The sequence below is a fragment of the Hippopotamus amphibius genome, chromosome 12 (genome assembly GCF_030028045.1).
Source record: "Hippopotamus amphibius kiboko isolate mHipAmp2 chromosome 12, mHipAmp2.hap2, whole genome shotgun sequence".
NCBI lineage: Eukaryota > Metazoa > Chordata > Mammalia > Artiodactyla > Hippopotamidae > Hippopotamus > Hippopotamus amphibius.
Window position 1 is genome coordinate 23,873,354 of NC_080197.1, and position 21,727 is coordinate 23,895,080.

Below are 21,727 nucleotides of genomic sequence, written 5' to 3' on the forward strand. Positions count from 1 at the left end.
CTGCTTCCACTCACCCCCCTGCAGTCTATGTCCATCAGGGCAGCTGGTGACCCTGTTAAAACAACAGTCAGACCATGTCACCCTTCTGCTTAAAACCCTCTAATGGATCCCATTTCACTGAGTAAAATGCAACATTCTTACAACAGTCCCTAAGCCCTGGACAATCCGATTGCTCTGTAACCTCTGAGATGTTCTCTTCTTCCATTCTCTCCTTTGACCACTCCTCTCATACCATGCTGACCCCCTGGTGCTCCTCTAACACACCAGACATGCTCCTGCCCCAGGGCCTTTGCACTCACTGTTCCTTCTGCCTGGAACACTCTTCCCCCAGATACCCACATGGCTCCCTTGCTCACCTCCTTCAAATCTTTGCTCAACTGTCACCCCATTTAAATTGCAACATGTCCCCCTACCCTGCCAGGACTCACAATTTCCCTTATTCTGCTCTATTTTTTTTCCAGGGCATTTCTCACAACTAACATACTCTACAGTCTACTTATTATTCTTATTGCCTGCCCTCTGCCCCACTGGAATGTAAGCTCCCAGGGGCAGACGCTCAGAAAGTATTAGGTGGGTAAAGAAGGAATGAAGCCAATTTCTGCCCCCTGCGGTTTCTCTCACACGTCTCAGCTCTGCCTTCTGAAGGATGCAGAGACCTCCTCCTTCAAGACAGCTCTCCCAGCCTCTCTGCTCTTTAGTGAAGGTCCAACTGCTTCTCATGCGACGGCTCCCTCTCAAGATGAAACTCCATCTGTCATCATCCCCTTCGCCGTGTAGAGTCCAGACTTGAGCCAGGTAAAAATGTCTGGAGCGGACAGAGGGAAGATGGAGAAATTGGGGGAGGGGAGAAGCCAAGACAAAGATCTAAGGAAGAGACCCCTGTGGAGTTTCTTTCGAACAGGGAACAGGCATCTGACATCGGACTGGGAAACCGCCAACTTCTCCTACCTTCTTCCCACCGAGCATTTTAACTTACAGCCTGAGAACCCTCAGAATCCCTGTTTTCCAGAGAAATCTACTGAGCCTACACAGGTGAGCACCAGATTGAGGACACAGAACAGAAGGCCTAGCAGGTGGGGGAGGGCTGGACACACTCCTCCCCCAGCCCCCAGCAGGAAGCAGCTGACATGACATTGGCTCTCAACCCCCATCTGAGCAGGAAGGCCAGTCCACAGCAGGGGCCCAGGATTTGTGGGGAGAATGAGCCAGCCCTGGAGATAGACGCTGGATACTGCGGAGAAAGAAGGGTCTAGAGGGGCCTAATGACAACAAAGCCTGCCTGGGCCGCATGTGGTGAACGCCAAGGTGAGGCAGTGCAGTGGCCAGCAGGAGCAGTTCTGCGGGGTCACGGGACCACACCGCCCCCAGTAGTAGCAGGTAGCTCAGGTGAGCTGCCCAACTCTGTCCTGCTTTAAATCTGCAGACGTGATTCAGCGATGGCTTTGCCACGGCATCCTCTGCATTTCCAGCCCCCGTTTCAGCAGGGGATGGCATCTCGGTCAACCCACAGTCCGACTAGTTGGAGAAACCAACATGGCACAGCACCCTGAGAATATTAAATAATATTTACAAGGGGATGACGTTGGGAAAATAATTACCGCTGGAAGAGGAATCAGCAGTGGGGAACTCCTCCACTGCTCAAGTGGGGAGAAATTAGATGGCCTGGGGCCGGAGCAGCGAGGGTGTGCTGTAGGGACAACAGAAGGGGTTGGAAAGTCGCTACCTCTGCTGACTCTGTTAATAGGATAAAGCAGCCTTGCAAATAAGAGCCAGCCCCCAGGAGGCCTGCGTTTGAGGGGATTTTAAAATCAGGCCAGGTCCTGCCAACAGCTTCACTTTTAGATGTGTTAGAACTGGAAGGGAGCTTGGAGATCAGCAACGCCACTGGTTCTCAGTTTTCAAGGTTTCTGCTTTCCAAAAATACTGCAAGTATTAAGTAATAATTAATTTGTTTTCACATTTTTTATTCATCAAAGACACATAGAGGACTGCCAGCTGGGACAGGCAGGAGAAGACACAGCGTCGATGTCGCTCCAGCCCCAAACAAGAGACCTATTGTTTTTTCGGTCAGCCCAGCTGTATTATCTTGGGTAAATGTGGTTTCTTTGAAAACATTTAAAAAAAACACAAGGCTCCATTTTTAAGTGGAAGGAGCCTGAGGAAGCCAGGAATATCTATACCAGAAACCTCCAAGCAAACTCTCTTACTTTATACATAAGTACTCTGAGGCCCAGAGAGCATAGGTGGCTTGCCCAGGGTCACACAGCTGGCTGTCAACAGGGCCAAGGCTAGATCTGGGGAAGCAGGAAGAGGGGAAGGCTGTCCCAGACATGCAGGGGTAGGGAAGGAGTAAATCATAGTGAATGCAGTGCTGGGTGCAGGCTCTGGACACCAACAGTCTTGGCTTGACTCCTGACCTCAATCCTTACAAGTGGTGGGACCCTGGTAAAATGATTGAAGCTCTCTGAGCCCATTTTCCTATCAGTAAAATGGGGATAATAATAGCGCTTACCACATACTGTTGTGAGGCTTAAGTGAAGTAACCGAACAGAGCACTTATAAATTGCAGCTACTTTTCCTTAACCCATGCACATGGGTGGGCAGAGGGGGCTGGGTGTCTGTAGACATAAGACCAACAAGCTTAGAGAACAAGGTCACATGATCCAACTTCCATGTGCTGCCCTGACAAGGCCAGCAGGAGACAAATTGTCCCAGTGGAGCTCTAGGGACTAAACTGCAATGCTGCTACTTCTACGTAGTAACTCAAAACTGAGTGTGCCTCAGGACCTAGGCCACATCCAGATTCACTGCCTCTGAGTTCCTACAGGGTGGGACTTGGGAGTCTGAACTTTTAAAAATTATTACTGAGATATAATTTATACACCATAAAATTCACCATTTTAAAGCGTACACTTTTAGGGGTTTCTACTGTACTCATAAGATTGGACAATCACTACCACTATCTACTTCCAGAACCTTTTCATCACCCCGAAAAGAAAGCCGGTACCCATTAGCAGTCACTCCCCATTCCCCACTCTCCCATCCCCTGGGTACCATTAATCCTTCTATCTCTACAGACTTGTCGACTCTGGACGATTCTTAATAACAGAATCATACAACATGTGGTCTTAGGGTCTGGCTTCTTTCACTCTGCACAGTGTTTTCAAGGTTCGTCTATGTTGCCACATGGATCAGGGCTTCATTACTTTCAAATCTGCAATTTTAACAAGCTCCCCAGGTTGGGCTTTGGGGAGAAAAAGAACAGCAAATTCACACAAGGTCAACCTCTGGTTACTATACAGATACAGGGCCTTGATCCTTCCTTCAGCTATGCCCATCTCGGAAGCCCCACTGGTGACAGGAGACATCGCTGTCCGCTTGCCTCCTCCAGAGCCTCCTCCAGAGCCTGCAGAAGTTGGGCAGGGTCTTCAGGTGCCTGGGAGGGAGGACACGTGCATCTAAGGACAGCGCTTTGTTGCACTGGGAACTGGGTGGATGAACTGCAAGAGAGACTCACACAAGGGGATTTAGTCTCAACTCCAAGACTTTAATGTACATTACGCTCTTGGAAAAACAACGCCAAGGAAATAAGTGGAACCAAAAATCTAAACCAGCAGGGATTCTCATTCAGAAACCTGGTGTGCTGCAGCCTTGGAAGAGAGTGGCACAGGGACTCTGATCATAGTACAACAGTTTGAGGTCAGGGTGGCAGGGCCTGTGATGGAAGAGCCCTCAGGATTCCCAGGAAACCGGAGCACCATCACTCCTGTGACTGACAGCCCCACAGCAGGACGGGGGTACCCAGGCTGACCAGGTCGTCTCTGGAGTTCTGGATAAAGGCACAGAACTTCAACAGGGCTGAAGAAGCCTGTCCAGAGCAAGAACCTTTCTCTTTGTTGCTGAACTTCCAGGTTATCAGAAACAGTCGTGGGGGCTCTGATGAGGAATGGGGCCATACGGGAGAGTTGCCAAGGCCCAGTTCTGGGTCTGAGACCTCAGAATGGAGCAGGTGGGAGGGGTGTGGCACTAGCAAGGCCCCTGAGGTCAGGGGCTGCAACAGTCTTGAAAGATTATCCACTGGACCTCTGGACAGGAGAAAGGGACTTAGAGAAAGCAAAAGCTGACCACTCCTCAGATTCAACCCAACTGTCTTCTGTTATGCCCTCCCCAACGTGGGGCTCCACAGTGGTCACCTGCCCATGTTTTCTGTGATGTATTCCCACCCAACAAGGGGCAGGCAGAAATTCTGGCTCATCTCCCTATTACCCTCTGTTTAACTTTTAAAAAATCACCAGCTGACATCTCAGACTCCTGGGCAGTCCAGGGTTTCCTGTTTTCTAACCATTCTGTGGACTAAGCAATCAGGTCTCTTGGACTTTTGGCTCAACAACTTCTCTTCTGGAAGGAAGAAGGCTGCTGAGGCAGGTCTCTCCCAAGAGCCCATCTGGAATTTGGTTGGGTTAGCACCGAGGCCAGGCTGATGGGGAGCCCACAAATGTGCCTTCTAGATGCGGTACAGCCTCTCTGGCACTAAAGAAACTTACTTATTGGTTAAGGAGGGAATTCTGGCTCCATCTTTGCAGAACCTGGCGGGGCTGTTGCCCCAGCCGACTCCAGTAGGACGAGTGAATGGAGGAGCCAGGACTGCAGCCGTGGGAAAAGGGGCTTCCCCTGGCCGAGAGCTTTCCCCGTTAGCCAGTCCCCACATCATCCGGGAGCTCCACCACCACCGGGGCGCAGTCCTCAGGCTCCGCCTCAAAGTCCCACCGAAACTTCTTGGTCAAGTGAGCTTGGAACTTTTCAGCTTTCTGCCTCAGGGTGGCATCCACAGCAACGCTGCAGGCGGAGGAAAAGAAAACCTATAGAGAACAGAGGATAAGTCACTCCTGAGAACACAGAGGGGCCAAGAAAGCTGTGGAAATTTCCTCATGGTGTTCAGCTCTCCAGGGCGGGTGGATCAGCTGCTGCTGGCACAGGCCCAGGACACCTGCTGTGCTCCCCCCAAACTAAGAAAGATGGTCCAAGCCCAGCTGAGAAGCTGGGGCAGGACTAGAATGGAAAATTACTATCTTGGGCAGGGATGCCCCACTGAGAGTAAGGCCAGCGGGGCCATCACCCTGGCCCTGCCCTCTGAGGAGATCTACTGGGCACCTGGGCAGTAACTTAGAAAAAGTAGTTGCTACACCAGCTGGTACTAAGAAAGGCATGAGGGGCTTATAAGCCCCTGGATCCCATAAAATCCCAGGCCCTAACCCAATAAGCGTGAACTGCCGCTCTCACCTAAATGGGCCCCAGGCTGCCAATCTGAGGTTTCTGTTCCCCTTAAAAGCCATCTTTGATTTTTTTAAATTGTGGCAATATATACATAACACAAAATCTACCATCTTAACCATTAAAGATTATCATTTAAAAAACTGTACTAAATATATATAATATTTACCATTTTAAGAGTAATACAGTTCAGTGGCATTTAGTATATTTACATTATTATGCAACCATCATCACCAACCATCTCCAGAACTTTTTCATCTTCCTCAACCGAAACTTTATACCCATTAACTCCCCATTCCCCTTCTCTAGCCCCTGGTAACCACCATTCGACTTTCAGTCTCCATGAATTTGACTATTCTAGGTACCTTATATAAGTGGAATCATACAATATTTGTCCTTCTGTGTCTGGATTATTTCACTTAGCAGAAAGTCCTCAATATTCACTCATATAGCATATGCCAGAATTTCCTTCCTTTTTAAGGCTGAATGATATTCCACTGTATGTTTACACCACCCTTTGTTTTCCATTCAGCTGTCAATGGCCATTTGGGTTGTTTCTACCTTTTGGCTATTATAAATAATGCTGCTATGAACATGGATTTAAAAATATCTCTTATTATAGAGTCCCTGCTTTTAGTTCTTTGGGGTATAGACCCAGAAGTGGACTTTCTGGATTATAAGGTAATTCTATGTAATGTTTTGAGGAACCACCACACTGTTTTCCATTGCTGTGGCGGTTCCATTTTACATTCCCATCAACAATGAACAAGAGTTCCAATTCCTCCACATCCTCTCCAACATCTGTTACTTTCTGTTTTTGTTTGTTTGTTTACAATAGCTACCCAAATGGGTGTGAAGTGACATCTCATTGTTTCGTTTTGTTTTTTTAATATTTTATTTATTTATTTATTTTTGGCTGCATCGGGTCTTAGTTGCAGCATGCGGGATCTTTCATTGCGGTATGTGGGTGGGCTCTTTGTTGGGGCGCACGGGCTTCTCTCTAGTTGTGGCGCACTGGCTCCAGAGCGAGTGGGCTCTGTAGTTGTGGCACACGGGCTTAGTTGTCCCACGGCATGTGGGATCTTAGTTCCCTGACCAGGGATCGAACCTGCGTCCCCTGCATCGGAAGGCGGATTCTTTACCACTAGATCACCAGGGAAGTCCCTCGTTGTGGTTCTGATTTGCATTTCCCTAATGATTAGTGATATGGAATATCTTTTCATGTATTTATTAGCCATTTGTATATCTTCCTTGGAGAAAAGTCTATTCAGGTTCTTTGCCCACTTCTGATCAGGTAGTTTGTATTTTTGTTGTTGAGTCATCGAAGTTCTTTAAATATTCCGCATACGAATCCCTTGTTTTGATGTTCCTTTAAATTCGGTTTCATCTAATGTAAACATGGGCTGGGACAAACAGTAATTTCTCTACATCTGAAAGTCCATTCCAGATCACCCTGGATCCCAATCCCTTCTGAGAATGACAGCAAACCCATTACTTCTTCTCACACTATTTTACTGTTTTCAAAGAAGTTTCACAGAGGAGCCCAACAGATTCTCACAAGGCCCTGGGGAGACACACTAGGATGCCTATTTTACAGAAACAGAGGCTGAGGGGAGTTAAATGGTTGGGTCAAAATTACCAGAAAAGGAGTAGCTTTTCCCAGACTACCTGTCGGCTCCCTGCAAGACCACCCCAGACACAGGGGCATGAGGGTGAAAGCAGCTTTTTGGTCCACATCACCCTCATGCCACAGCTGGCCTACAGACCACCATGGAAGGAATCCAGACTCCAGGAGCCTTGACCTGACAGAGCTAACAGCTGTACTCGGCAGCTGCTTCCAGGGACAACCCCTCCCACCCGCCTCTCTGCTGTCTTTGTTAGCAGGAGTGAGGCTTGTTGTCAGTGGTCTTTGTTTGGAGCCACTTTGTTGGGGTGGTGGCAGGGACAGAAGTGACAGGGGAGGGGGTGCAGAAGCAGAAGGTGGGAACTTACAGAATTTGGTTTCATTACTTAGGAATCGACTAAATACAGGAGCAGGAAGCACAGCCACAACAAAATACCAGATCAATAACTAATTAGAGGGGCTGTGCGAGCTCGGTGGCGAGAGGGCAGTGGCAAAGCCGGCGGCCTGTCTGTAGGCAGCTAATGGAGCTTGCTCTGGAGTGCTGAACGTGGAGCTGGCTGAACTCTGGGGAGGGGCCTGGTATGGGAAGCAGAGAAGCCGTGTTTCAAACAGCATTAGTGCTGGAGGCCCTGCACATCCATGGGTCTGCCCCCAGAGGTCCTGGGGGGCCTGCTGGCTGAATTAGCAAAAGCCTCTTCCTGTTCCCCTTCCTTACACGGTAAATTGTATTACTCTCCACACAGCCCTTCCTCTCCAGCCACGTTGAGCAGCTGCCCAAACATGCTCCACTGCCTCTTCTGTGCCTCTACGCACACAGGCTTTTCCCTCTGCTTATAACAACCTTCTCCACCCTTGTTGTCTCCTCCTTCACCTACTAATTTCTACTACTGACCCAAGCTCAGCTCAGATGCCACCTCCTTTGGGATGTCTTCCCAGACCAAAGATGGTACAGGTGCTCCTCTATACTCCCGCAGTGCCCGGGGTTACTGGACATAGCTTCACTCTCTGTCAGTAACAGTCCATTTACTATTGAGCTTTCCCAACAGATGAGGAGCAACTCCAAAGCAGTGCCTCTTTTTCATACCTGCATCCCACACCCATGGCACAGAGTCTGACGTATAATAAGGACCCATTAGCTGTTTAACGAACAAAAGAATGAAGAAGACCATAGGTTCTATGAAAATCCATTTCTGGGTCCCTTTTGCAGTGCCTACACCAAAAGATTGCTCAATAATTAGGTGATGGTGCCAGACAGAATAAGGGACTCGTCCTGGGGAGGAGGTGGCTTATTTACCAGGCCCCTGAATGCCATCGGTTCACAAGCCATCTCCTTGTGACAGGCCTCTTATAAAAGCCCAAGCTGAAAGGAACTGCTTCACTCTCTGTTCCCCCAGTACTGTGCCTGAGCTTCCCTTATGGCATTTCTCACACTCTGCTTGCATCGCAGTGATCTGTGCCCCTTGTGAGAAGGGGTTCATTTCCTAATTATCAATGTGACTCACACAGCAGATTGCCCAGGGCCTAGCACGGAGTTAGGCCATAGGAAGCTCACTGGATGGATATGAACGAGATGTAAGGATGGCCAGAGTGACAGAATGGAATGGGCTGGGCTCAGACTCATCATTCACCTTTCCCACCCACCTCTCCAACATTACCATGAGGGTAACATCAACTAGAGGCAGGTATAACAGAAGCCTTTAGTCTGAAGAATAAGGCTTCAAATTTGAAAAGTGCTATGTCCTTTTTAAAGAACTTGTCAGTCTAATCTTTACTAGAAACTGGAGGTAGGAGGACAGGAAATTACTCTTCCCACTGTACAGGTGAGGATGGTGATAAATGCTGAGCAAGTGATAAACATCAAGCTAGATCCAGTCCAAGCAGGGAAATCGAAATCCTTTTTCCCTACCAAGACCTTCCTTTTGTCTTGACACAGACTTAATACAACCTTGATATTTTCAGCAGTGCCCTGTGGGGAGCCAAGGGGCTTGGAGACCTGGTGCTTCTGGAATTGTCCCTTCTGCAGGCCTCCAGGACCCAGGGCACAGCCTAGGCTGACTGTTTTCAAAAAGCAACTTTATTGAGGCATAATTTACATATAATTAAATTCATCCATTTTAGGTGTTTGATTTGTTTTGATACATGTATACATCCATGCAACCACTATATGATATAATCGAGATAGATATCTGTTTATAGCTTTTTGGTATCCAGTTCTGAGTTTAAAGGCATGTACACTATAACAATTAGGAGACAGCACAGTTCCATCACTCCAAAAATATTCCCTCATGCTGCCCCTTAGGGAACAAATCCTCCCCTTGTTTCTAGCCCCTGGCATCCATTGATCTATTTTTGTCCCTAGAGTTTACAAACTTGATATTTAAAAGATTCACAATTCAGAATAGATGTTTAGACAGTATGTGGTTTCCAAACAACAATTTACTTTGATTCTCTTATTTTTAGATTAATTGTATGCCTTCTTATGTAAATTTAGTAATGATCTGGTTACTTTATTTACTAAAGTGAAACACGTAAACTTTTAAAAATCACTAAGAAATGAATCATCTTAATATAGGAATATTAATCCTGGGTATTTTAAAAATACTTTTGAAATAGGATAATAACATTTCACGAATTTCTGCATTTACCTAAAACTAAAAGTACACCCACTGGGTATTTTTCTTCAAACGTAAAAAAAGGTATTAATGCTTTTACCATTAAGTCTATATATTGTAAAATTGTAAATTACTTTAGTCGGAAATGTGACAGTTTTCTTTTAAACCCAAGTTAAATGAATTGAGTTCAGTCAGGTCACCCTGAGAAATTCAAAATACCACGGTAGATCGCTGAGTCACTTCATATCCTATTTTTTGGCTAGACCAAAAAGATGAAATTTCCTAATTTCTTCAATTCCCAAATGATTGTTCAACTTAGAACGAAACTAGCCAGGCGCAGCACATTTTATTTACACGTGCAGAAGAAGAAAGTGGTGTTAAAAGCAACCCTCTCACTTCACAATGATCACCAAGAAGGTGAAAAGCAGCAGGAATCGTGTTTTCTGAGGTCAGTTTAAAAAATGTGGAATGTTTCATCTGGGGCTCTAATCACATATGGGAGCCCATAAGCTCAGCCTTGCTGCCCACCAGCTCCAGCAATCTTGGGCAAAATGACGTGACCTCCCTGTTCTCATCTGTAAGATGGGATTATATACTTCACCGCTAGCCCTGTTGTGAGAGCTAAACGAAATAATGCACAGTAAGCGTGCAGAAGTGACAGCTGATGGCAGGAGGTACAGGCGTAGGTAGGTGAAATGTATCATAGCTGGTGTTATGATAAAAACAAGGCACATGTTGTTTTATTGCATTTCGCAGGTATTGCATTTTTTACAAACTGAAGGTCTGTAGCAACCCTGCAATGAGCAAGTCTATTAGCATCATTTTTCCAACAGTATTTGCTCACTTTGTGTCTATATCACATTCTGGTAATTCTCAAGATATTTTCAACCTTCCACGACCTAAAAGATTACAACTCACTGAGGGCTCAGATGATGGTTAGTATTTTTGAGCAATAAACTATTTCTTCATTAAGGTATCTTCTTTTAAGACATAATGCTATTGCACACTTAACAGACTACAGTACATGTAAACATGACTTGTACATGCACTAAGAAACCAAAAAACTCATGTGACTCACTTCTGGCAATATCTGCTTTATGGTGGTGGCCTGGAACCAAACCCACAATATCTCCAAGGTCTGCCTGTACTATAGACATCACTGTCAGAGCTAGTGTTGTCCCTCAAGAGTTAAAGATGGACACTAGTATTTAAAATACTGGCAAGAAATAAAGCTGGAAAGCCTCTATGGGCTATTGCGACTAAAAGTATTAAAAAAAAAAAAAAACAGGTTATGTGACTATATGCCTAAATGCTAAGCAATCAGTAATAAGAATTCTTATTTTGTACATAATTCACTTTATAACATACTATTAAATTCAGATTATCCTTTCATTGGTTTTAAACAAATTATGATGACTCAAGTTGCTTCAAATAAAAGAAAAAAACTGTATCTATTTTTATAAAACAAATAATTTTTATTCAGGCTAAATCCATGGGATTTGTAAAAACCAGGGGCACCTATTCAAAGGGGCCTCTAATGGCAGAGGGCATTACGTGGCTGATTTTACACAAGCTAATGTGGCCGTCTTTAAGTGCTCACACACACAAACACCAGTCCCTCTCCGCGGGTAGTAGCCATTTAAACTCCGAAGTAAGAAAGCTGGTTCCACTTACTTGACGACCTGCGGGGAGAGCAGGCGGCTGGCTGAGGAAGGCTTTTATGGGCTGATTCATTCACTCACAAACACCCAGAGTTGAGTGCCTGCGTGTGGGGGGACTGGATCTCACTGCCAAGATGGCATCAATGTAACTCGCCATCAAAAAAGAGAAGAAAGTTTTGCAATATCCTTTCCACATTTTGCCTGTTGAAATCTGTGTCATCCTTCAAGCTCATGGTCAAATGCCCCCCTTCACAAAAAAGCCATTCCTGATCCTGTCTTCGCAAATCTCAATCCCAGTCTGAATGAACCAACCAACCCCCCTCTCTGGTGCTCCTAATGCCCTTGGACCAGACTTCAGTGTTTACACCTATCATAGCAGGGTCAACTATTTACATTGCCAAAGGAATTATGTACTGAAAACACCCAGTAACAGAAGATAAGTGAGATAAGTGCTAGGCCTCAACTAAGTGTTAAAGATAATCGGAAGAACAAAAAATAGGCTTCTGGTAAAAGCCCATGCCTCACTGGGGAAATCCGGCAGACAAATACATACATTTCAGCAAGCATAGCCTGTGCAATATAATAGTGACAAGTACAAAGCAGGCTAATAGTATGGAAAGGAGGGAGAGTTTAGGATGGCACCACAGAGAGGGATGCCTAGAGGGCATCCTGTAGGATGAACACGTACATAGCAGGCAGAGGGAGAAATCGGGTTCAGTTAAGAAGACACGAAACATGAGTATAAACTCTCAGTCGTACCAGATGAAAAAGCTCTAGAGATCCACTCTGCTTAGAGTTAACAATACTGCACTGTACACTTAAAAAATTGTTAAGAGGGTAAATCTCATGTTATGTAGTTTTATAGTTAAAAAAAAAAAAAAAGGAAAGCATGAAACAGCATGGCATGTCTGGCAACTTGCAAGGAGACCACTGCCGCTGGAGTTGATGGGAGAAAATAGGGAAAGGAAGGAAAAGCTGGAGAACAGGTTAGAAGCCAGATCAGAATGGACCCTAGGTTTAAGCTTTTAACTTTTTAGGCAATGAGGACCACAGAAAAATAGGATCAGAGGTGCATTTTGGTGGCAGCATGGGAAACGGACTGATGCGGGTAAACAAGGAAGTTGATAAACTCTGATGTAGTCTAGATGACACCAAAAGGCCTGGGTGAGGGAAATGGTACTACCTTCTAAAACACTTAGTGCTGGGACTTCCCTGGTGGCACAGTGGTTAAGAATCTGCCTGTCGATCCCTGGTCTGGGAAGATCCAACATGTCCCAGAGCAACGAAGCCCGTGCGCCATAACTACTGAGCCCAAGTGCCACAACTACTGAAGCCCATGTGTCTAGAGCCTGTACTCCGCAACAAGAGAAGTCACTGCAATGAGAAGCCTGTGCACTGCAATGAAGAGTAGCCTCCACTCACCATGCGTGCAGCAACAAAGGCCCAACACAGCCAATAAATTAATTAGTTAATTAATTAATTTTAAAAAAGCTTCTGCACAATAAATAAGTAAATAACACATGTATGGCTACCTGGAGTTATTTGGTTAATTCATTTGTTTACTTTCCCACCAAAGTATAAACTCCAAGTCAGGGACTCTGCCTGTCTTACTCGCAGCTATATTTCCCATCCTAGAACAGGGCCTTGTATACAGCAGGTGCTCAGCAAACACCTGCTAAATCAATAAAGAGATGCTGCTGCACAAATCCTTCAACTTTCAGTTTTATGTCAGTTGCCTGATCACGGGATTCTTCCAACAGTGTGCTGGTTTTAGAAGAGTGTTCTGTACCAAAGAGAAACAGGCTAACTCATATACGTATTCCTCAACACCTTCAGGAGAATGTTGTATATAAAGAAACGATGCTCAAAAACAGGTGTTGATATATCTTTTTAAAGGCACATGTCTTGGATTTTTCCAAATAATGACATCAAATTCCCCTGGTGAAAAATCCAAACACAGAATTCTTCTAACCATCAGCTTTGCACATCCCAGCTGGACACTGAGCAATCCAGCTGGGCCCTTTCTGCTTCATAAATCATTGCTGGCAACAAAGCCTCAGCAATCAGAGCTCAGCTGTTGGTTGTGCTGACAATGGTTGGGACAGCCAACGACACAGTGTGGCCCTCCTATGTTTGTGAGGCAGCATTCACAGACACATCACAAGGGCAACACATATTCCCGCGGGCCACAGCCACTGCCAGAGGCAAGTTAGCAGGCTGCTGCCTCCTACTGCTCTGCAGCCCATAACCCAGTAACTGTGGGGCGGATTGCCCCTGCAGAGGAAGGATAAAGGGATTTAATTTCTCTGTTACAGCAAGAACCAAAAAAAGGGCACTTTTATAACTCTTATGAAGTGGAATAACCAAGCTCAAACCATCAGCTTGACTGACTCATCCCCATGGTCTGCCCAAGGCCTTCAACTTCTAGAGTTTTATGTCAGCTCCCTGATCACAGGGACTCTTCCAATAGAATGCTGGTTTTAGAAAAGTGTTCTGCACCTCTGAGAAACAGGCCCCGATGGTGTTCCCACTAATGTCAATCAAGACTCTTTTGGGGGGGATCTACAATGTATTTAGTATGTAGGGGCATAAGCACAGGCCTTAAACCAAGACTTGGGCCTGGGTACGAATCCTGACTCTGCCACTAACCAGCTGCATGACCTTATGTAAATGACTTAACCTTTTTGAGTCTCAGTGTTCTCATCTGTAAAATGGGAATAAACCTTCCTGCCTTACAGTGCTCCAGAGAGATTAAATGAGGGAACCCATATAAGGAGAGAAGCATGGTGCCTATTAAATGCCAACAGGCATTTAATGACCGTTCCTTCCCTTACCATGGGTGGGAGTGTGAGGTTAGTGAATAGACACCTTTAAGGAGCAGGCCTGTGGGGGTCTCACACACAGGGAGAAGAAAGCAGTCAGGAAACAAAGTATGGAAACTGACAGCTTGCAGCTTCTGCCTCTTCTATACTTTTAGAAAGTTACAAAATGTGAGTGACAGAGGCTGCCCCAAGAACATAAAGGAAGCTAATCTGTTTGCAAAGGGAGGAAATAGCACAGGATGAAGATTGTAAGTTGTTTGAAGCTTCTTCCCTAATTACCACTCATAATGAAAATTTAATTGCTGAGTTAAAAGCAAATTTCACTTTTTTTGTCAGAGAATCTCTGCAGAAACTGGCACATTTTGTTTGAACAGGAAATCAAAGTTACTTTAATGCTTAAATGAGATCTAAGGAGCTGCAGATGTTTCCCTGGGAATAACTAGCTTCAAAACTCTGTCCTACTGGGTTGTAGCAACCTACAGCTACAGGGAGGAAGAAATAAAAACTGTTTTGAGCAGAGTTGCTCAAGGGGTGGGGCTGATTCAAATTCCAAGTACCCCAGTGCTAGGCACCTTGGGGATGAGGGGGGAGAAGGTTGTACAGAGAGAGGGTCTCTGGAATTAAGCAGCTTATAATCAAGTAGGAGAGAGAGAACCAGAGAACAGCCTACTATTAGAAAATTGAAATGAAGAAAACTTGGCTCAGGAAAGAATAGCAAGAAACAAAAAGGTAAGCCTCTGACGGTGCTTTCACACACCCTAGCCTTAATTCTGACCCACTTGAATGTCAGCCAAAAGCCTGCTCACCTGTAAGGTGCTGGTGAGGAAGTTGTCCTGGGAGACAATGTCCACAAAGAAGTCGGCGGGGATCTCGCCAAGCTGGTGGTACAGGATGGAGATGAGGTTGATGTAGAGGGTGTGGTGCTTTACCATAGCCTCTTCTGACCGGCACAGAAGGTTCAGCAGCCGCTTCCAGTGCTCGAATGCCTCGTACACGTTCCCCAGCAGGAAGCATACAAAGGCAAACTGGAGTTCACCTGAAAGGTGCAGAGAGGAGAAATGATCCTGAGGGAGAAGAGTACTGCTGACTCTACTAAGCCATCAGTTCCACTGGACCTCAGCAATAAGTGGCTTTCTATCCTTGTCATTCTTCCAGAGCCTGGCATGGGGTTTTGCACCTAGCAGCTGCTCAATAAAAGTTTGCTGAACTGCTATAAACTCAAGCCATGAGAAACCAAACTGGTTTTGGATTTCTGTAATATCAGACTGCAAGAGAAGAAGCACACCTAGTATTTGCCTAGAATTTAACAAATATGCAAAATGTGTACATGGATATTATGCCAAGTGGATCCCCAAACTGGCTGCCCACCTGAATTACTAGGAAAACTTGTTAAAAATAAAGCTGCCCAAGCCTCACTGCCAGGGATCTTGGTTGAGGACAGATGATGGGGCCTCAGTATCTGTAGCTCTAACAAGCTTCCTGGGTGATTCTGATGCAGATGGTCTGCTTCAGGGTCAAGGAAATGCTGCATAACACCACGTAATTCTCAGCCCAACTCCACAAGGTGGTCTGGGAAGGTGGTATTTGCCTCATTCTATAGATGAGGTCAAGGGACTTGCCCAGGGTCACACATCTAAGGCTTAGCAACTGACCAATGGAAAGATAAAACAGATTTCTATTGGGCAGGAGCAGTTCCAGAGCCTCCCAGAACAGGAAAATTCACGAGTACTTGTTCCAGGGTTGGCCTGCCAGCCAAGTCATTTTTGTTTAATCACAGGGCTCTGTGATTTGATCTCTATGAGCAGCCTGTGGCTAAGAGCATGGGCTATGGAGCCAAAATGCCTGTGTTCAAATCTCAGCTCCACCACTTCGCAGCTGTGTGACCTTGGGCAAGTTACTTAACCTGTTTATGCTTCAATTTCCCTATCTGAGGGTTGCAGTGAAGATTCAATGAATCAATATAGTACATATAAAGCATTTGGCATAATGCCTGGCACACAGTAGCACTCAAGAAATCTTAGTTATTATTCCCACATTCCCACCAGATCCCTGTCGCAAACAAAGAGAACTGATAATCCAGAAGCCATTGTCCTTGGGCAAGCAGCTGGGTCTCTGGTTGCCAAGATATACTCTTGCTCAACAGAGACGTTCTCTCTGGCTTCAAACTTAAGGAGAGCTTCTGTGGTATATCTACATGTGGGCCATAAAAAGAACAGGTGTACTCAACACTAAATACCTCTTTAAACACAAAGTGTCTGATTTCTGTCACCTCCGGAGACCTAGAAAAACTAGTTCGCTGTTCCCTGGCTTCTGGAACTAAGTTTGGTTTGTGTTGCTAGCTACCTGGTCTAGATATTTTGGACATTTGATCAATATTTTTAAAATACAGCCAAATTTTCTTTGTATGATAAAGGTTAATGATTTGCTTCTTCAGTTGGCTTTACCTGGTAAATTGTGAAAATACGAGCTTACTTCTCTGAATTTAGGGCATTTATTTAAATTCATACATTTCTGGCTCAGTCTAAAATTAAATTATGAGATCAGAAATAATTTCAAAGGGCTGTCATGAAGATACAGTTATCCTTGCAACAGACCTTCTCACAAGATTACTTTGAAGAACTGAAATGTTTAAGAGGTAGAAAACAGGATTTCTGTTCACTTTTAAGCCAGAATTTCAAGTGTTACTTATTAAATGAAAATAGATACACCCCATAAAATGTCCCTTTTTATCAGCTGAGCCTATTATATAAAAGGTCCTATATTTAAAATTCTCACTGATCTTCCAATAGAAAAATATGCAAATATTGGACAACTTGTAAAAGAAAAAATATTAATAGCTATTAAAGATGTGACAAATGTTTGCTGTCACTAGTAATCGAAAAACATAAATTGAAACAAGAAGTCATTCTTCAACTATCCAGTTGGAAGAGGCCTTGCTAAACTGCCATGTCAAATGCCGTGTCAAAGGTGATGGGCAACGGCCTTACCAGTTGGCAAGGATGCATGACCTTCTCCTGGCAACATTCACACTCTGATCCAACAATTCCAACCCTAAATGTGTGCAGAAGGGCACACAGCACTTATAACAGGGAAACTAGGAACAGCTTAAGATTTACCAACAGGGGCTGCTTCAATTAAGGTGCGGGACCTAAGTAGCCACTAAAGAGAAGTGACTGTTTCAGCGACAAGGAAAAATGTTTATACTAAAGCAAATTACAGAATAATGTACTGTAATCTTGTTTTTGCAAAAATATCATGTATACACAAATGCATGTAACTGAATAAAAAAAGATTAAAAGGAAACACAGAAATATGTTAAACAGAGAAATACATACAAATATATATCTAAGAGATGGAAAGTACAACAAAGTGTAAAAAAAACAGTTATTTCTAGGTGGTGGAATTCAGAATTTTAGTTTTGTTTTTCTTCTAGGATGAATATATGTTATTTTTTGTAATAAGGGGGGGAAATAACAATAAAAACTTGGACAATTAAAAGGCAATCACTGTTCTGGTTGAAGCCTTGAGAGAGTCAGAAGCAAACTGAGGGGGCAGGTGGGAGGCCCCCAGGAACACAGCTGGGCCTGGGAACCAGGAGCCCTGGGCTCGGGTCTCACTTTGACTACACCACTTAGCAGCCAAATCCTTTCCCTCTATGGACCTCAATCTGTAAAATGTGGTGGTGGGGAGGCTGGGCCACACCATCGGTTCCCAAACACAAGACTGTCTGCATCAGGTTCACCTACAGTGCTTGTCTATTAGGTAGACAGACACATAAACTGCTGGGGCCCCACTGCAGATCTCTTGGATCAGCCTCCAGGGCTACTTTTTAACAAGCATTCTGGGCAAGATCACCTCCTAGCCTGGACTAGATAACCCAAGATGTACTCCCTGTTCTCAAGGCCCGCTACTATATACCCCTCCCCTGGTCCACACTCAAAGCCTTATTTCTCCTCACCTAGCACATCCTGGGGGCTGTGGGGGAAGTGCTTGCTGAGCACAGTCTCCAGGGCATAGCTCAGGTCCATGCTGTGCCTGGTTATCTCGGCCGGCGTGGCACCTGCTGGGAACATCTGTGTGGGCAGCTTGGAGAAGCGGATCTCTGTGCCAGCTCTGGGCTTCATCTCGGGCAGCCGGGCCAGGCCCTCCTGGTAGCTTTTGCACTCAGTGCCGCAGCGGGGTAGATTCTGCCCCACCCGATCCTTGGTGTGCCTCATGGAAAGCACAGGCAGCACCTCTGAGAAGGCACAGATCTGTTGACTCTCAGGCTGTAGCTTCTCCACTGTGGCCTCATTGATGAAGTTGGTGAGTGAGATCCACTTCTTGAGTGTGGCATATGGGTAAGGTCCCAGGAATTGGTCCAGCTCCTGGAGGTTGGCCCTCATGGCCTCCACCTCAGCCTCTGGGGCTGGGGACAGGTCTACCTCTTCCAGGACCGCATCCCAGCGCAGGACCTTCAGCCCCCGCTGCTGTAGGTTAAGAAAGAAGCCCATACGCGGGCCCACCTCCCTGGGATTGGCCTTGTCCACAGAGCTGTAGTGGAGGAAATGGATGCCCGGTGGGATCATCTTCACGCCTCGGAACTTGGGCCCCACCTCCCAGGAGTTGTAGTCAATACCAAACTCTGTCCCCTTGGGCATATTCAGGATTACCACAGTGGCCCCTTCAAAGAAGAGGTGCTTGGCAAGCTCAGGATCCATCTGCATGGCAGCCATGCGACCAGTGGTGAGTGACCAAAAAGAAAACTTTTCTATTCAGCTGAAAAAGAAATAAGTCAGAATTAATCAGACCCTGGGGAAAGAGGCTTCATTTGCTGAGCATTCTCTATGTGCTCAGTACTGAATTAGACCCCTGACGTAATTATATACCTTAATTATTACCACAACACTGCATCGTTTTATAGATGAAGAAAATGAGACTCAAAGAGAAGACGGTTTTTGTGTTTTGGTTTAATGAGCAAGAACACTCACTTCAAAGCTGGAAAGAAATCAGTTAAAGAAAAGAGACATGTTCACGATCACACAAGGACCCAATTAGAACCTGGATACCCTGCCCTCCAGGCCAGTGTTCTTTTCACTTTTCACTCAGGATCTACTCTCAGATCTCCTTCTCACTACAGAGGATGAAGGTGGAGAAAGCCTGGCTGGTCCACTCTAAACTATAAATCTGCCTAAATTGTCTTAAACTATAACTCTGTCTAAAACCTACTGCTGGAGAGTTTCCCAGAAGAGTTGAGAGGCACCCACTCAGTTTCCTATAAGCCTTGGGGAAAGCCCAGAAAAGGACAGAAGGTGGAAAGTGGGTGCTCAGTATCTAAAATTCACAAAAGGTTTGGGCAGTGGAGAACTTTTCAACCACAACCACCTGCTCCTCTTACTTATAAAAAAAATCTGAAGTCCAGGGAGTGAAACAACTTCCCAGAGGGTCCACAGTCAGTAGCAGCTCTGGACTACTCACCCAGAACAGATCCAGGTGGCACAGCTGGCCTCAGATCAGTATTTAGAAGAGAAAGACCTTATAACATTTATTTCATCTATCTCTGAACTACCCAGGAGGACACACTGATAAGACTTCTATAAGCAGACGTTGCCTCTGTATTTATAAGAATGGTTCCAACATGAACTAATATAAACAGAACAATTATCTAACACTCTAGTCCCAAGACACCTACCTATTCAATTCAACAAATAACCCTGGAGTGCCTGCACTGTGCCAGGATCTTCACCAGGCACTAACAGAAACATTCGCAGAGTAAGACAGTTACTGCCCTCTAGGCACTTCCAATCTAGCCTGACATACAAATAAGACTGCAAAACTTCACTAACAGAAGAACCAGCTGCCTGTTTAATTCCTTTTACTCATTTTATTTAAACAAACAAAACAAAATAAAACCATGAGGAAAGGAAGACCAACACTTTCCCCAAAATGTTAAGGATATATTTTATTGTCTTAACCCAAAATCCACCACAAATGATTCTCACTCTAGATCAGCATTTTTTTCAAACTGCAAGTCACAACCTGTTAATGAGTTGAGATCAATTTAAAGGATCTCAACCAAAATTAATTTTTTAAAATAAAAGGACAGAATTTTTAAAAATCAGAGCACATCATAAGTAGTAAAGCTAAGTATTGTTTTCTGAAGCTTTGTGCGTTTGTATGGACTCTTGGTCGCAACGTAAAATGTATTTGTTACTATAGCTCACAATCCAAAAAGTCTGAAAGCCACCGCTGTGAAGAATTTATATCATCTTCCTATTCCCAATCTTGAAATCAGAAGGTACTTAATACATATTTGCTAAATGAACCGTTATTGCATTTAGAATAACTGCTCATCAATTAGCCATTTTCCCCAGTGGCATCTGTGTGCTCTTCCTTGCTAATGCCATTCCTTTCTATTTCCACCGGACTGTAATTCTCTTCACTATATCTTCTGCAGCTGGCACATGGCCTGGCACAAAGAAGATGCCCTGGGATATGGAAAGTCATATCCACCCACTTGTCTCCACCACCTCCTTAACCTAAGCTACCATATCCCTCACCCAAAGAGTGATTGCCCCTCCAATCCCTTCTCCATCCAACAGCTAGAGTGACTTTCTCAAAGCACCAATCTAAGCACATCACCACCCATACTTAATATCTTCTGAGAAGCTTCTCATGTGGCTCTTGGCAAACCAAATTCCTACCATGACATACAAGGAAGGCCTGCATGGTCTGGTCCCTGGCAACTCCTCCAGCTTGTGTCATACCATGCTTCCCCCACAAGCTCTCTGTTGCAGCCAAACTGATCTCTTACAGACCCTCAAACAGGAGGCCCCCCGACAAAAAACTCTTCCCTCCTCTCTTTCTCAAATCAATTTTCTGATCTCTGCTCAGAAATATCTCTGTTCTGATATTCATCTCCCCAGTAACCCTTCCTTGACCTGGAGCTAAGTCAGGTCTTCTGTAATTCGCTCTCAGGACTCCTTGTATCTTGCCATTTCACTTATCACAGCTGCTATTTTGCAAATGTTAATAGAGGGCTATCACCTCCAGGAGACGTGGCTCTTTTGTATCTCTGGCACATATTGGACGCTTGGTGAACATTTGTTTAATAAAAGCAGAATACCCATTTTGTAGACGACAAACAAAATCTCGGTTGGGGGAAAAGACCTTACCCGAAATTACAGAGTAGGTCAAAACCACTTCAGGCGGAGCCACGGCCTCCAGGCCCGCAATTTCTCAAGTTACGAACAAAGCAAGTTACCCCTGGTGCCCTGGTAAGTCCTGGCGTGGGTGTATGTGGGGACGGTTTCTCAGGGAGCAAGGCCTGCAGAATCAAGTGGGTCCCACCACCGGCCCACACAGATGGGGACGCCGCAGTCCCCGCTAGGTGCCCTAGGTCAGCGCCTTCCGACCCCGAGCCGGGAAGACGGGTGACCGGACCACACAGACAACGAAAGCAGAGGCGTTAAAAGAGAACAGGAGGCCGCACTCACCCACTCGGGTCTCGCCCCGGGCTCAGGCACCACGGAAGCGCACCGGAAGTTCTCCCTCTTTGGCAACGGACGGGAGCAACGGGGAAAGGGGCCGGGCGGATCCCTAGGTCGCGGGAAGAACGGTCCGCGCCTGCAGGTTCCTCCCCATCAAACGTTGTCTTTTGCTACTTTTAGTTACTGGTTTTAGCTCCTGAATCGTCGATCATAACTTTCATCAAATGATGCATTTTATATCCCGCTCCAGAAACATGTCCACCAGCCT

At 45.4% G+C, this 21,727-nt stretch overlaps 1 protein-coding gene across 3 annotated transcripts; it reads right to left on the minus strand.

The window, feature by feature from the left end:
• Positions 1-3,526: 3,526 nt before the first annotated feature.
• Positions 3,527-21,527, minus strand: AAR2 (AAR2 splicing factor). Of its 3 annotated transcripts, none has more exons than XM_057702994.1 (4): positions 21,466-21,527; positions 17,949-18,748; positions 14,797-15,026; positions 3,527-4,859 (listed from the first exon to the last, which is right to left on the minus strand). In XM_057702994.1, the coding sequence occupies exons 2-4, from the start codon at positions 18,703-18,705 to the stop codon at positions 4,692-4,694; spliced, it is 1,155 nt and encodes a 384-aa protein (XP_057558977.1). In that variant the 5' UTR covers positions 18,706-18,748; positions 21,466-21,527; the 3' UTR covers positions 3,527-4,691. The 3 variants fall into 3 exon arrangements, with proteins under 3 accessions (XP_057558977.1, XP_057558978.1, XP_057558976.1); XM_057702995.1 differs by lacking the exon at positions 21,466-21,527 and adding an exon at positions 21,145-21,346 and having other exon boundaries at positions 3,527-4,836; XM_057702993.1 differs by lacking the exon at positions 21,466-21,527 and adding an exon at positions 21,145-21,325.
• Between the last annotated feature and the right edge of the window lie 200 nt (positions 21,528-21,727).